General features: G+C 46.7%; 1 protein-coding gene across 1 annotated transcript in view; it reads left to right on the top strand.

Annotated features, from left to right (window-relative positions):
* Positions 1-14,034, top strand: part of EXOC2 (exocyst complex component 2) — a 1,591,413-nt gene that overhangs the window by 52,112 nt on the left and 1,525,267 nt on the right. Inside the window, exon 2 of the mRNA XM_069613520.1 lies at positions 10,789-10,952. Coding sequence (XP_069469621.1) covers positions 10,835-10,952 — 118 coding nt within the window. The 5' untranslated portion in view covers positions 10,789-10,834. The remainder of the gene's footprint in view (positions 1-10,788; positions 10,953-14,034) is intronic.

Here is a 14,034-nt window from a genome sequence, read left to right as displayed (position 1 = left end):
TCCTGTAGTGCAGCATTTTCCTGTTTCAGAGCAGGGACTTCGGCTTGTAGAGCTTGGACCTCATTCTTTCACAGCTTCCATATCGGGACTGGTGGTGTGGCATCTTAATCTGTCAGTACTGTGTCCCATCTCTGCTGCGTATCTCCTCTCATACGAGCTGGGTCCAGGATGGAGGTCCCTCCTTAATGATGATCGGCTGGTACCCAGTGGAAGTACATGAATGCTGGAATACAGTCCCTATATGCTCTCCGCTGTATACCACAGGAAAGCATTTGGAGACCACCTCCCCGCACCACGGGCAGGTTTCCCTGATTAATGTTGGGCGGAGACTGTGAAGCCACTGACAGGGAAGCCTAGGTGAACACTGCAGTATGCCAACTGAAGGCCAGAAGCAAGAGGGCACTACAGGCCAGATAGCGAAGACCAAGGTAATGAAGGGAAAATGGGCCGTGAGACCAAGGTCAGGAACAGATGTAAGGACTAGAAGAGCAGCTAGCAAACCGAAGAACCGGGGAAGACCAAGGTAGAGGGGGAAAGGGTAAAGCTAGGCCCGAGGGAAATCTGACAGAAGGAAGGCAGAACAGGAGGACTGGAGCAAGAGCCAGGGAGACCAGGCAACAGGATCCAGGGAGCGTTAAGACGCCCAGAGTAGCCTGGCAGCAGCACCTAAATAGGTTGCTGCCACAGCATACATGCCAACATTCGGTGGCCAAAAAGATGTAAGATTTTTCAAGTTTCAGAAATAATACTTAGCATAACAATCACCTCACAGGAAAATACAAAACATACATTGTTGGTGGTATTGGATCATCCTAAAATACACAACCGATCAAACAGCACAACATGGAAAGATGTTCAAATGTTTAAAAATGTATAATTCTGAATGGTTAAGTTAACACCGAATTCAACGCAGCGCCACACAGGTTCGAATCCTGATCCCACGCTTAGAAACCACAGCGCTAGTATTAAGTGCGTTATAAATGAACAATTTAATAAAAATTAACGTGCTTAGTGGGCCATCTAATGTATTTCGAATCCGCTAAATTTGCATATAGGATCTGGGACTGCAGTATTACCTAAGAATAATGAAATCTTTCTCCTATGTACGAACTGGGCCCATGAAGTCTGCCCCTGCTGTGTGTTAGCTGGGAATAATAGGCGTGGGCCTGCTGGGTTACTTGGGAATACCCAGGTAAATGCTGAAGAGGGAGGGTGTGAAAACAAGGCCCCTCTTGGCTATCTGGCTCTTTGTAAACCGGGTTAAAGGTTATCTGCTGTGTTCACTAGGACTAATGAAATTTGGCCAGGCTGCACAATCTGGGATTGATGGACTCTGCCTCTTATTTTTCAACTATGACTAATGGAATGTGGCCATGCTGTAGTAACTGCACCTCATTTTTGGTCCTGCTGTTAATTAAATGGGCTTCATAGAATCTGGTTCTACTGCGTTAACTGGTTCGATTACAATCTGATCCTGCTGTGTTAACTGGAAACCATGGAATGAGACCTAAAGCGCCACTTGTAAAATAGTTGTTAAATATGATCACGTTTTGGGCAATCTTTCTGGCCCAAAGTGCTTTAGAAGTCCACATTTGCACTTATTTTCCATTCATTTCTTTGGCAGTGAACTAAACCTCAAGTGATCTTTAATGAATCCCACCAAACTTTGACCACTGCTACTGGCTCAATTTAAAATGCACCATCTGACCAATCTTGTCCTAACATTTCCTTGAGGACCAATCTCCATAGTGTACTTAAAGTTGTATCATTTGTATATACATTTTAAACAAGATTGTTTGGTTGGAGCCCCCAAGTCACCAGGGTTTGGCGTATTGTTCATGCCCCAACCCCATTCCTTTCCGGCCGGCGATAAGCACGCATTTAAATGTGCCCACTGATTAAATGTTGGGGAGGTACAATCAGTGGCGGAGACAGCTTTTAGTCCCAAAAGGGACAGATACCTCCTGCAGGGGCACCATGGTCTGAATGAATATTTCCAATGATGGGTCCTAATTTTCCCCAAAATTAACGTGAGCGACTGAGCATAACAAGGGAGCCCAAAAGAATTAAGTAGGCTACAGGGGAAGGTGTGAGGGGTTTCAACCTGAGAATTTCTTTTAAAATAATGTGCTGAAATGTTTTTGCAGTGCAATGTTTGATAACAATGAGGCAAAAAGCCATGCATTTTACAATTGAGGCTGCAGCTACACCGATCTATGCCAGTAATGGTCAGTGTAAATCGCTTGCATAAGGCTGCTGCCACAACCTATATATGCCAGTAATGGTCACATGTAAATCACATGCACAAAGGTGATGACACACAACCTGTCTGTGCCAGCAGTCTCTGCAAGGGATTTACAGTGACCACTGCTAACCATGCACACACACTCATGCCCAGATACATGTGCAGACAACTCTGGCCCTAACGTAGACACACACACACTTTCTCCCTCTGTCTCTCTCCCTCACACAAACATTCGCAAAACACACACACACACACACACACACACACACACACTTTCTCCCTCTGTCTCTCTCCCTCACACAAACATTCGCAAAACACACTCGCACACACACTTACCATAGGTCTTATCTTCGGGGCAGGGAGGGAGGGACGGTAGGGACACGGCTAGGCATCACCCTGGACCAATTCAGTGACGCAGCGCATGTTCCCCCAGAAGGACTTGAATCCCTGTGAGTGGCATGCTGTACAGCACACATTGCGGTGCCACTCGCAGGTTAACAGAAAAATATATATCTGAGCGGATACTCAATCACTTGGCATAACACATAACTTGCCAGTAATGATACTATAAGAAAACATGTCCAATCTGCCTATACATGCCAGTACCCCCAAGTAAGAACTTACTCCTGTTGGCTTTGACATTGAAAATGCTTTGCCACAATAAGAAAACATTTCCAAACTGGCTCTAACGTAGGCCAGTTTAGGCATGTAAGAAACATATCATGCCTGCTTTATCATAGATGCTCAGTAAAAGGTGTCCTGCCACATTAAGGAATAGCCAGGCTGGTTGCACCAAAATGCTGTTCTAGCCATGTAATAACACTCATCAAGTTGGCTTTGCCTAAAAATGCCAGTAAAACATGCCATGTTGCTTTAAGGAAATGGCAACAATGCACCGGTGCTCCCTGGGCCCCCCATTGCCTTGCACACACACATAAGCAGTTTCATACCCATTCACCCACCAGTCACTCACCCATACACCTTATGTCACATTCACTCACACTTGGAACATTCCCCCTGCGTTCACTACACGGGCACCCACCCAGAATATGAACACACACTGCATTCTAATTCACACAACGACACGCACACTCACACATACACACTATTCAGATGCATGCATGCAGAGCCAGGGAGCTGCGAGAGATTCCCGATTCCTGTCTGACGTACGCAGGGGAAGCGGAGCACCTGCACAATCAGCCAGCTGCGGTTAGCTGCAGCCCAGCCCTTACCCTGATATTACTAAGGGTGAGGGCTGAGGCGAGCCCCATTTCTGAACATAGGGTTACAGGGGCACCCAGTATGCCAGAGCTCATTCAGTGCCAGCCCTGACTGAGCGCCAGCCATGCGGGAGGTATGGAGGCCACCGACCACTGCCATGCTGCCCCTGTGTACAACATCAATACTTGGACTCAATTAATTGGCTCACAAAGTTGCTCAAACATACTGAGATAAGCTAGGTAATGTGGTGTACAATGATAGTATTTTTATTTTTTACTTGAACTTTTGTTCCTAGAAAGTGACATCCATTTATTAGTTCAAGCAGTTTGTGTGTTGTATTGTACTGTTGTGCAGCACAGGTGCGAAATATGGTCCATCGTTTTGAAACAGCCGGCTTAGTCATTAGTATGAGAATAGAGATTTGTTGTTCTTTTCAGTACTAATCCCTCATATGTTTATTTGCTTTTAGTGGAGGCGTTTCTGATTTTTTTTTTTTTTTTTTTAAATGTGAAAAAAGGTGTCCTTAATGGAGAATTGTATGTGCCCAATGGATAGGGCATGCATTTTTGAGCTTATATCAATCGATCCCAATTTCTTTCCAATGCATCTTACCTTAGATTTTCTGACATTTACACTTGCGAATATCACAGGTGTTACACCACCATCTTGTGATTATCTCATCTGTTGTTCATTTGCCCTAACCTCAAGTGCCCTGGCAGCACTAAATCATAACACCTACCCCTCAATCTGACCTCGACATGTCAAACCGATATGCTACGCCTCTTGTCATGACTCTGGTGCATATCGTAGCCAAACGCCCACTATAAGCAACTACGCCATCACGTTACCTAACACAAAACACAAAAGATCCACACATGCACACACACCTACACACACACACACGCTCCAGCACATACACATAGTATATATGTACTTGCTTTTCACAAAGAGAAGATAAAGAAGTGCACTTTTCACAGGAATTTACAAAGGTGTTATATTTCTTAATGCAACGGAAACAGTTGAATACATCCAACAGAGCCATTACAACTTTTATCTCACATAATCAATGGAGTAACGGATTGTTTACTCCAAGCCATAGTAATCCTGTTTAGGTCGACTGTCACATTCAATGCAATCTTTCAGATTTCATTCTTCAATATTTTAATCACAGTACTTGACTTGTGCAAGTGAAAGTTCTGTGGAGTTTATTATAAATCTATGTAATTCCATCATCCATTTTCTCTCTAAGCACATGGCGTTCTGTTTAGGAGTAAAAAGCTTTTGTTACACATCGGTAATAAAGCGTTGCTTTCCACATGTCTTCATTGATGCAATGTTGGGATGTTGGTTGGGATGACTGACACCGCAAATGGGTAAACTGTGGCTACAAAATCGTCCCAGAATATAGATATGACTGTTCCATTGGTGATGGCGATGCTCCATTTTTGTTGAAAAATCCATCCACGGGCAGATGGTAGCCATGACATGCAATATTTTTAATCAAGGCGGTAGAATAATAACCTTTTCTTTCAAAGGTGAGGCACTGCTTTTTTCAAAACACCAAAAAACAGTGTGGAGAGCATTAATTTAGTAAAAATATACACTTTTATTTCATTTGATACAAAAAAGCTAAATTCATTCAATTATAAACATTTGAGTGGAACCCTATACCCAGGTCAGACTACGAATACATCACAAACAAGAATGTACATCTGTAGACACCAATAAGCAATTGACTTTACAAAAAACAGCGACAACATATAATATCACTTAGGTCTACTTGTTGTGTTTACACCAAACCCAACATGTTTCTGTCCAAAAGACCATTTAAGTCAGACATTCTTCAGGGGGTAATAATTGTGTGTCCACGAAGAAGAAGAAAGGTCCATGACGCCTCGCAATGTATTCAGAGTTTTTATTATACTGAGTCAGTCACCAGCATAGTGGTCTAATAGCAACAACGTTTGCCCGGAGAGTACCATATTATGCCCAGTCCAGGAGTATTCAGATCTGCGTCTCTGTGACGAATCAACCTCCGGGGTACCAGTGGTATAGGGGTGAATATCAGTTTCTAAATTATCAATCAACTTCACATCTCTAATACACCAGAAGGGATCCGAAGACACATTGGCAGAAAACGCAAATTATAAACCTCCTTGTCCAGTTTTAGTAACTTGGACGAGACGGCAGGCTTATCTCCGAAAGGTTGTGAATCGTTGGTTAGTTGCAACACAGCGAAAATACAATTATTACCCAATTATAAAAGGAACTGCCCAGTCAAGGTTGTTCAAAAATATCTACTTTATTTATGTCACAACAGACAGTTCTAGCAGCACCATAAAATACAACCCACCCTGTAAAGGAATGCAGAGGACAGACCATTTAAAAGCAGGAATAGGGATGCACTCTGGCTACTGACCGGAGGGTAGTCTGTATAGTTAATAACCACAACAGTTTAAGGTTTCTTGGTTTCAGCACAAAGGGAGCAATGGGTTTTAATTGTTGAACCACAAAGTACCTTGTGCGGTAGGTGTTCTTGGTGCTCGACCGGGTCAAGTCGGCTTCAGGGTGCTTTGCAGGCTTCTGGGACAGAGTTCAAGTATCGGGCAGCAAGACGTTCAGCGAGAAAAGCTGGACGAATGGCTGCAGGCTAGCCTTCACAGTGGCTCGGGGTCTGGAATCGTTGTCTCAGTTCTGTTCAGCGGTTCTGAAGCAGTGGTCGAGATGTCTTGGATGTCTTAAAGTGACAGCAGCTTGACAACGATCTGTGTTGCCATCGGTTGCAGATAGAGGAACTTGACTGGCTTGAAAATGTTCTTTAAGGATTACGATGGTAGGTGCTCGTCGAGGCACTTCTCCCAGCTTCTTCAATGGGCTTGTGTCGTCCTTTAATGCTGACGACCCACAGCTGAAGAGTGTTGTTGCAAGCAGCTGCCTTGTCCTTGGTTGTAGGTTCAGGGGCCTTCTGACACTTCCTGTCCAGGAAGCTCGCTGCAGAGCCTACCAGGGCACGCTGTGTGCTGCCTGGGTACCGGTTCTGGAACGGCTGGAGGGTCCTCCGAGTTCTCTTTCTCCCTCTGTTCCCTGGGAGAGGTTTAGGGGAGGCATCTTACTTCCCTATTTGGATATCCTGGCCTTTATTCACTGGCATAAGATGTAAGGTAGACTGTACATTCAGCCAGGGGTCAAGGTTGAGTTTCTTTCTTCTTGTGAAGTCTTCAGATGATCTGCTTAAAAAGGGGTCCAGCCCTCTTTTAAAGCTAAGTAGGCCACAGTGATTGGCGTAGGCTAAACCTCCCTTAATGAACCAATCCTGGGTCCCTACCAACCATCTCCAGTATGCGTGAGGTCATAACCGGAGTGTTTTGCAACAGGAAAAGTAAAGGGGTGAAAACCAGAACAAGGCGTGCCCCAGAGCTAAAATGCGGGAAACCTTCTCTCAACAGAAAGCTCTGGCCGCACTCCCTTGTGACACCAAGTTCCACCGATCTTCCTGTCTGTTGTGGTCCCTGTTAAAGCAGCAGGTCTCCTACTTGAAGCTGCAGCAAGACCATACTATATGGCTTCTGCATACCGCATTCTTGTACCTTATGAATGGGGTCCCCCTAGTGGGGTGGCCTACACAGCAGTACTAGACATGACAGCTCACTGTCATTAATACTGAGGGCGGGAGCTGGCTCCAGGTTTACTTGCATATGAAAGGGTATCCTGTCTCCTTTGTTAACCTCTGCAGCCAGGCCTGTTTGAAGTACCCACTATTGATATGCTAATCGCTGCCACCAGCTGCAGGGCCTAACAAAAGGGGAGGGCGCTTCCATGGAGCCTTTGTTAATCAGGGTGTCCGTTGCAGGGGGAAGCTTGGTCCACCCCTTCCTGGAGATGAATGTGTACTCCTAACTGTCACATTCCAACTAAATATGACCATGTGGACTTTGCCTGTAGGCTGTGTTCACCCACAGTACACAGGTCTATGCATTTGTCATGGTGGGAGCATAGAAAATGTGTCTACCATCATTCCATTTAATTAAAAATTTCAAAAAGCGCAGGCGAGCGCACACCCACCTTGCGGGGATGGTCAAATTCCTCAGTCTGCGAGAGAACAGAAAAGGGCAGCAAAGGAGGGTAAAGAGTGGGAAAGGGCAAACGCACATGAACAATTTATACTGTTAGGAGAGAATGAGAAGTGGGGATGGATTTATAGTAGTTTGCTTGCCTGTAAAGTGACTGTAGCGCAATCAAGGATGGTGCTGGTCAGAAAAGGGCAAATCCTGGGGACAAGCGCATATCAGTATGGGCAGTTCCTAGTACTTCCAAGGAAGTACTGACATTAGTCAGCAAGTGGTTGCATGATGCTCTACCAGACCCTTGACGTTTATGTTTGCAAAAATATAAAACGACGTGTTAAAAGCGATAAATGCAGATCTAGTGAAGGAAATTCTAGAGGTGTTGAGCACAGCTGAAAAGCGATGAAATTGGCTCCAGTTTTATGTTTGCGACTCATGGAAAGGGTTGAGGTTCTGCTTTGATGCTTGTAAGGAAACAAATTTACTTTAACCTCAAGGACTAAACATAACTACGTACCGTTGATCCCCAGAATTCGAGCTGTGCACAGATGTCGACCCCATTTCCCCTCGATTTACCGTGTGTGTATATGTACGCTCTAAGGGAAAATGAGCACCTGGAGTATTGTACACAAGGTCATTCACTCAAAATGAAATGATCACCATCGATGGTAGACACCTTGATTCTAACACTCCCTCTGTCCTCATCCTACTTGACCTCTCCTCTGCGTTTGACACGGTCAACCATACCACCCTGCTCAATCGTCTTCATGACAACCTCGGTATCGCTGATCAGGCTCTGGCCTGGCTGACCTCTTTTCTCTCTGATCGACCCTCCCAGGTACAACTTAGGTGCTTCCTATCTTCTATCTCCCTCTCCACATGTGGTGTTCCCCAGGGGTCTATCCTCTCGCCCTGGCTTTTCAACCAATACCTGCCAACTCTCGCTTACTGCATCTCAATGTTCTTCTCAACTTTCCAGTGCTGTGCTGACGACACCCAACTCATTTTCAGGCTTCCTTCAGCCTCCTCCTCTCCTTCACTCATCTCATATTGTCTAATCGCCATTCAAAATTGGTGTGCCGCCTATGATCTATGTCTAAATGCTAACAAGACTGAGATCCTCCTTATTGGTACACCATCTCCATCCTTTCCTCTCACTCTCTAGCCGGCCTCCCTTGGCTCTCCTCCCACCCCCACTTGCGCGGCTAAGAACCTTGGGGTTATCTTTGACTCTACACTTTCCTTCTCTGCACACATCTCTGTCTCCAAAAAATCTAACTTTTTACTTCACCTCCTTAGAGGTACTCTACCTTTCCTCTCCTTCCCTCAAAAGCTCACTGTCTCCCAAGCTCTGGTTCTTTCCAGACTGGATTACTGTAACAGCCTCTTCCTAAATCTACCTGCCTCCACTCTCCGCCCTCTACAACTAATCCAGAACAGGGCTGCGAGACTTGTCCTTGGCCTCAAGCCCTGGGATCGTATCTCTCCAGCCATGAAATCCCTTTATTGGCTCCCAGTGGATGCAAGGATTAAATTTAAAACCCTCTGCATTGTCCACAAGGCTTTCTGGGGCCTGGGTCCAAAATACCTTCAACTATCCCTCCGTAAATACCTCCCCTCTCGAGCCCTTCACTCCTCTACTTCTAACTCCCTCAGGGTTGGTCGTTTTGCAAAAAAACGAGCTGGGGGTAGATCCCTGTCTTCGGCTGGTGCCTCCCTTTGGAACAGCCTCCCGGCCACCCTTTAACTTGAGGAAAAACATCTTCGGTTCAGGAAACTTCTCAAGACCTTCCTCTTTGCCTCTGCTTTTGCCCCCTTCTCCCCTGTTGATCTGTTTCTTCTCATGGCATTGTGCACCTGGCCACCCTCTGTTCTTTCGGGCCCAGGTATCTGCTCACCGTGTCACCCTCCTGCACTGCCTCCAGGCCACCATCTGCACTAGGGTTCTGTATCTGTACCCATACAGTCCCCCTCCCACGTTTCTTCTGCACTTATCAGATATACCTTTCTGACTAACTTTCACCTGCCACTTGCTGGCTGCACTACCATTGTTTAAAGCCCTTATTTATTATTTATTCTATTTTAATATTTATTTATGTTTTCTCTCCTTTGCTTCGCACTTTCCACTCCCCCCCCTTCCTTGCACTTTTCCCCCATTTTCCTTTCCCATGCACTTGCGCTTTCTTAAATGTCACTGGGCCTAGTAAGATCGCTGTTTTTTTCTCTCCTTTGTTCCCCTCCCTTTTTGCCTGATCGCGCTATGAAACACTTGTGTACGAGCGCGATATAAATAAAATATAATTTCATTTCATGCCAGCAGATTTACACCTTTTGCTTAGAAGTGCCTGCTGAAGTGTTCACAGGATGTGTTCCTTAAAATTCAGCGTCTCATCGAAATGTTCATATAGTATGTTGAGCTTTTTCAATAAAGGCTTAATAAAAAAAAACGCTGACAACCATTATCCCTTCCGGAAAGCGATAAAAAGATGGATTTTTCAGATCAAATGCAATTCCAAACAGCAACTTAAAGTCTGTCTCCAGCATCAAGAGCCCATATAGACAAAAGTGAGCTTGAATACTGTCCTTGCTGGGTGTATATAGTCCTTAGATCCAGCCAATGTGATTCGATGGAGAGTATATTAGGTATACAGTGTTTATATCGAATCTTTTATATAAAATGAAAATATATCGAATATTTTATATTGAACATTTTTATAGTGAACGCATTTAGGGTGGGGTAACAGGTTAAATATTTTCTGGAAACGGTTGGGATGGGTTTTTAGGGGTGGGAAACGGGGGTTATGGGAGTGTAGCCCCCGCCCCCCCAAAAGTGCATTCACTATAACATGTTTCAATATAATGTATTCGATATATGTCCATTCTTTATAAGTTACTTCGGTATAAAGACGTGTAACCATATATTAGGGAGCTAAGAAGCCTTGTTCCTTTTACTGTATGTAGCAGGCATTTGAAAGTAATGTGTGGTCTTCAAATGATGACCAACAACAGAGCTGTTTTTACACCAAAGCTGTGTGTTCGAGCACAAATCTGGCAACTGCGTAGGTACTGGTGAAAATATGTTTAACTTTTGAAATGGCAGCAATGACAAACCTGACGTGATAACAGACCGTCTTAAATCACTGTTGTTGTGTTTCGTTCCAATTTCGACATTTCTGCTGGATGCTCACTGTTCGTTCTGGCTACCTTAAATTTTTGTTTTAATGAAATCGAGTAACCCTTTTAGTTTTTTCTTTCTAGCTCTAATCACCCAAGCAACTGAATAAGGGGAAACTCCAGGATTGCCATGTCTCCTGCACGACTGCCCCCCCTGGTAACAGGCATATCTCCCAATGAGGGCATTTCATGGACAAAAGTCACCATTCGAGGAGAAAACCTGGGCACCGGAACAGCAGACCTCATAGGTAAAGTATATATTTTTAAAACGGTGGTGCAGTTGTATCCTCATTAATTAGCATTTTAACAAGAGCAGACAATAACTGGAAGGCCACTCTGTAAGCATATATTCAAATAATAAGAGAACACGTTTGCTACGATGGCACACGCCAACTTGTGAACATATTTGGACTTCCTCTTGTCTCTGTGCTGCATCTTTTCTTTACTGTTTTGCTGTAATGCTAAACATAAAGACACGTTAACTGCCTTCGTTGATTGATCATATGTCGTCTGAAACTTTGCTAACTTTAAATGTATTTTTTCTTTAAGGTCTTTCAATTAACTAACTTTTGAACCTACACAAACAATATACATTTTTACACATTACCAAAGCAAAACATTTTTTTTCACATATACTAACAGGCCGATTCATGGAATCAACGTGTGCCGAAAAAACGGCGAAAACGTGCGATTCGCAGATAAACAGCGAAAATCGCAGTGCAAGTGCGATTATCACACAGAAAACATCGCACATCAATTCATGGAAGTCCGTGCACGCGCGAAATGTGGGATGTGCGCTGAGAAAGTGCGCGGCGCACGCTGGCGCACGCTGGCGCACAGGTCATCGAACGCCGTGCGATAAGGCCACAGCGAATTCGCACATAGCGCGGCGCACATAACAAAAGTAGGCGTAACACGGGGCGTCACACGCAGAATGGGGAACAACTCGTGAAAATGTGGGCGTCACGGGGGAAGTACAGGAGGCAAGTGCGCAGAACACCCACACGCTCACCTACAACACGTATTCATGGAATCGAATAGGGAAAAACAGCGCACGGCCAAAGACGCGCACAGGCCCATACATGTCCGCCAGACGAAAGCAGGCGGTAGCGGCCCTGCGCAGGAAAAAAATGTGCACCAAAGTCCTACACGCGCAAGAAGACCCACGTGCGATCGGGCCTGGGGGAGCGTGTGCGTGTATTTCAGGGGTGCGCGAGAAGTTTCTCACACGCGATTGGCCTGGGCGCGTGTATTTCAGGGGTGCGCGAGAAGTTTCTCACACGCGATTGGCCTGGGCGCGTGTATTTCAGGGGTGCGCGAGAAGTTTCTCACGCGATTGGCCTGGGCGCGTGTATTTCAGGGGTGCGCGAGAAGTTTCTCACACGCGATTGGCCTGGGCGCGTGTATTTCAGGGGTGCGCGAGAAGTTTCTCACACGCGATTGGCCTGGGCGCGTGTATTTCAGGGGTGCGCGAGAAGTTTCTCACACGCGATTGGCCTGGGCGCGTGTATTTCAGGGGTGCGCGAGAAGTTTCTCACACGCGATTGGCCTGGGCGCGTGTATTTCAGGGGTGCGCGGGAAGTTTCACACGCGATTGGGCTGCGTGCGTGTATTTCAGGGGTGCGCGGGAAGTTTCACACGTGATTGGGCTGCGTGCGTGTATTGCAGGGGCTCGCCGGTGGTTTCACACGCGATCGGGTCTGGGGGAGCGTGTGCGTGTATTTCAGGGGTGCGCGAGAAGTTCTACACGCGATTGGCCTGGGCGCGTGTATTTCAGGGGCTAGCGGGTGGTTTCACATGCGATCGGGCCTGGGGGAGCGTGTGCGTGTATTTCAGGGGTGCGTGAGAAGTACCACACGCGATTGGGCTGGGCTGCGCGGGAAGTTTTACACGCTCGCCTACAACACGTATTCATGGAAACGAATGTGGCCAATCCGGAAACACGTACGCCAGCAGGAAGTAGGCGTACGTCCACCCGCACAGCATAAAAGTGCATGCAAACAATAAACAAGCTCAGACGCCAGGATGAACATACCGTTCCTAGCAGCAGTGGCCGTGGGATACCGCAGGAGGAGGAGGAGGATAGTCCGGGCCAGAATATTTACACCCAGAACCAGCCTTTTTGGGATGCCTGATGACCATGTGTATGGGAGGTACAGGTTTCCACCTCACATAATACTCGACCTGGTCAGTGAGTGGGAGGATGACCTCACATCAACCACCCTGTGCTCCCAAGCACTCAGCCCCCTGGAGAAGGTCCTCAATGTACTGTACTTCCTGGCCACTGGATCATTTCAGCGGACAAGTGCCATAGTGGGGGGGTGTCACAGGCCATGCAGTCACGCTGCCTACACCAGGTCTTGGCCATCATCACTGCACGCCCATCAGTCCGCAGGCACATATACCTGCCCAGAACACCTGCAGAAAGGCAGGCTGTTGCCCAGGACTTCTACAGGGTGGCACAATTCCCCAAAGTGCTAGGTGCCATTGATTGCACCCATGTGGCTCTACGTCCCCCCAGGGCAACTGAGCACATCTATAGAAACCGCAAGCACTGGCATTCCATCAACGCCCAGGTAGTATGTGATGCCAAGGGAATCATCACCTCAGTATACGCCAACTATCCAGGCTCCACCCACGACAGTTTCATCTACAGAATGTCTACCCTAAACCGGGACATAGAAGCTGGGCGGCATGGCGATACATGGCTGCTCGGTGAGTATAAATGCAACTGCGCATGCATGCATGTCAGATACTGAGTAATGTCACAACCCCACTGATGATACCCATCACCACCATCCCAGGGGACAGTGCCTACCCTCTCAGCACCCACATGATGACGCCAATTCGGAACCCCACCACGCCACCCCAGGTAAGATACAACACAGCCCACATTGCAACCCGGGGCATCGTGGAGCGCACATTCGGAGTGCTCAAGTCACGCTTCCACTCCCTTAACCGTTCTGGCGGGCAGCTTTTATACGCTCCCCCAGTAGTGTGCAGGATCATAGTGGCAGCATGTGTCCTGCACAACGTTGCAACACGCCGGGGCCTGGCCGTGGACATGGTGGTGCCCCCACATCCCCAACCACATGCATGCCCACTGCGCATGGGAGGGGAAAGGGCACGGGGTGAGGCAGCCCGTACGCAGCTCTTGGCTAATTACTTCACATAAAATCACACCCCTGTGGAGTGCACACAGCCCTGGCACATACCAGCTGACAATCAATGATTGTTACTGACAATTATGATGTGTCAATGGACAGTCAACTGTTACAACCATACCAGCCTGAGCTTGTACATCTGGAAGTGTTCCATTGTGTGCTTCCC

Source organism: Ambystoma mexicanum, chromosome 5p (genome assembly GCF_040938575.1).
Source record: "Ambystoma mexicanum isolate Mex_15411 chromosome 5p, UKY_AmexF1_1, whole genome shotgun sequence".
In the NCBI taxonomy this organism is placed as follows: Eukaryota; Metazoa; Chordata; class Amphibia; order Caudata; family Ambystomatidae; genus Ambystoma; species Ambystoma mexicanum.
This window is presented reverse-complemented; position numbering and strand designations above follow the sequence as displayed.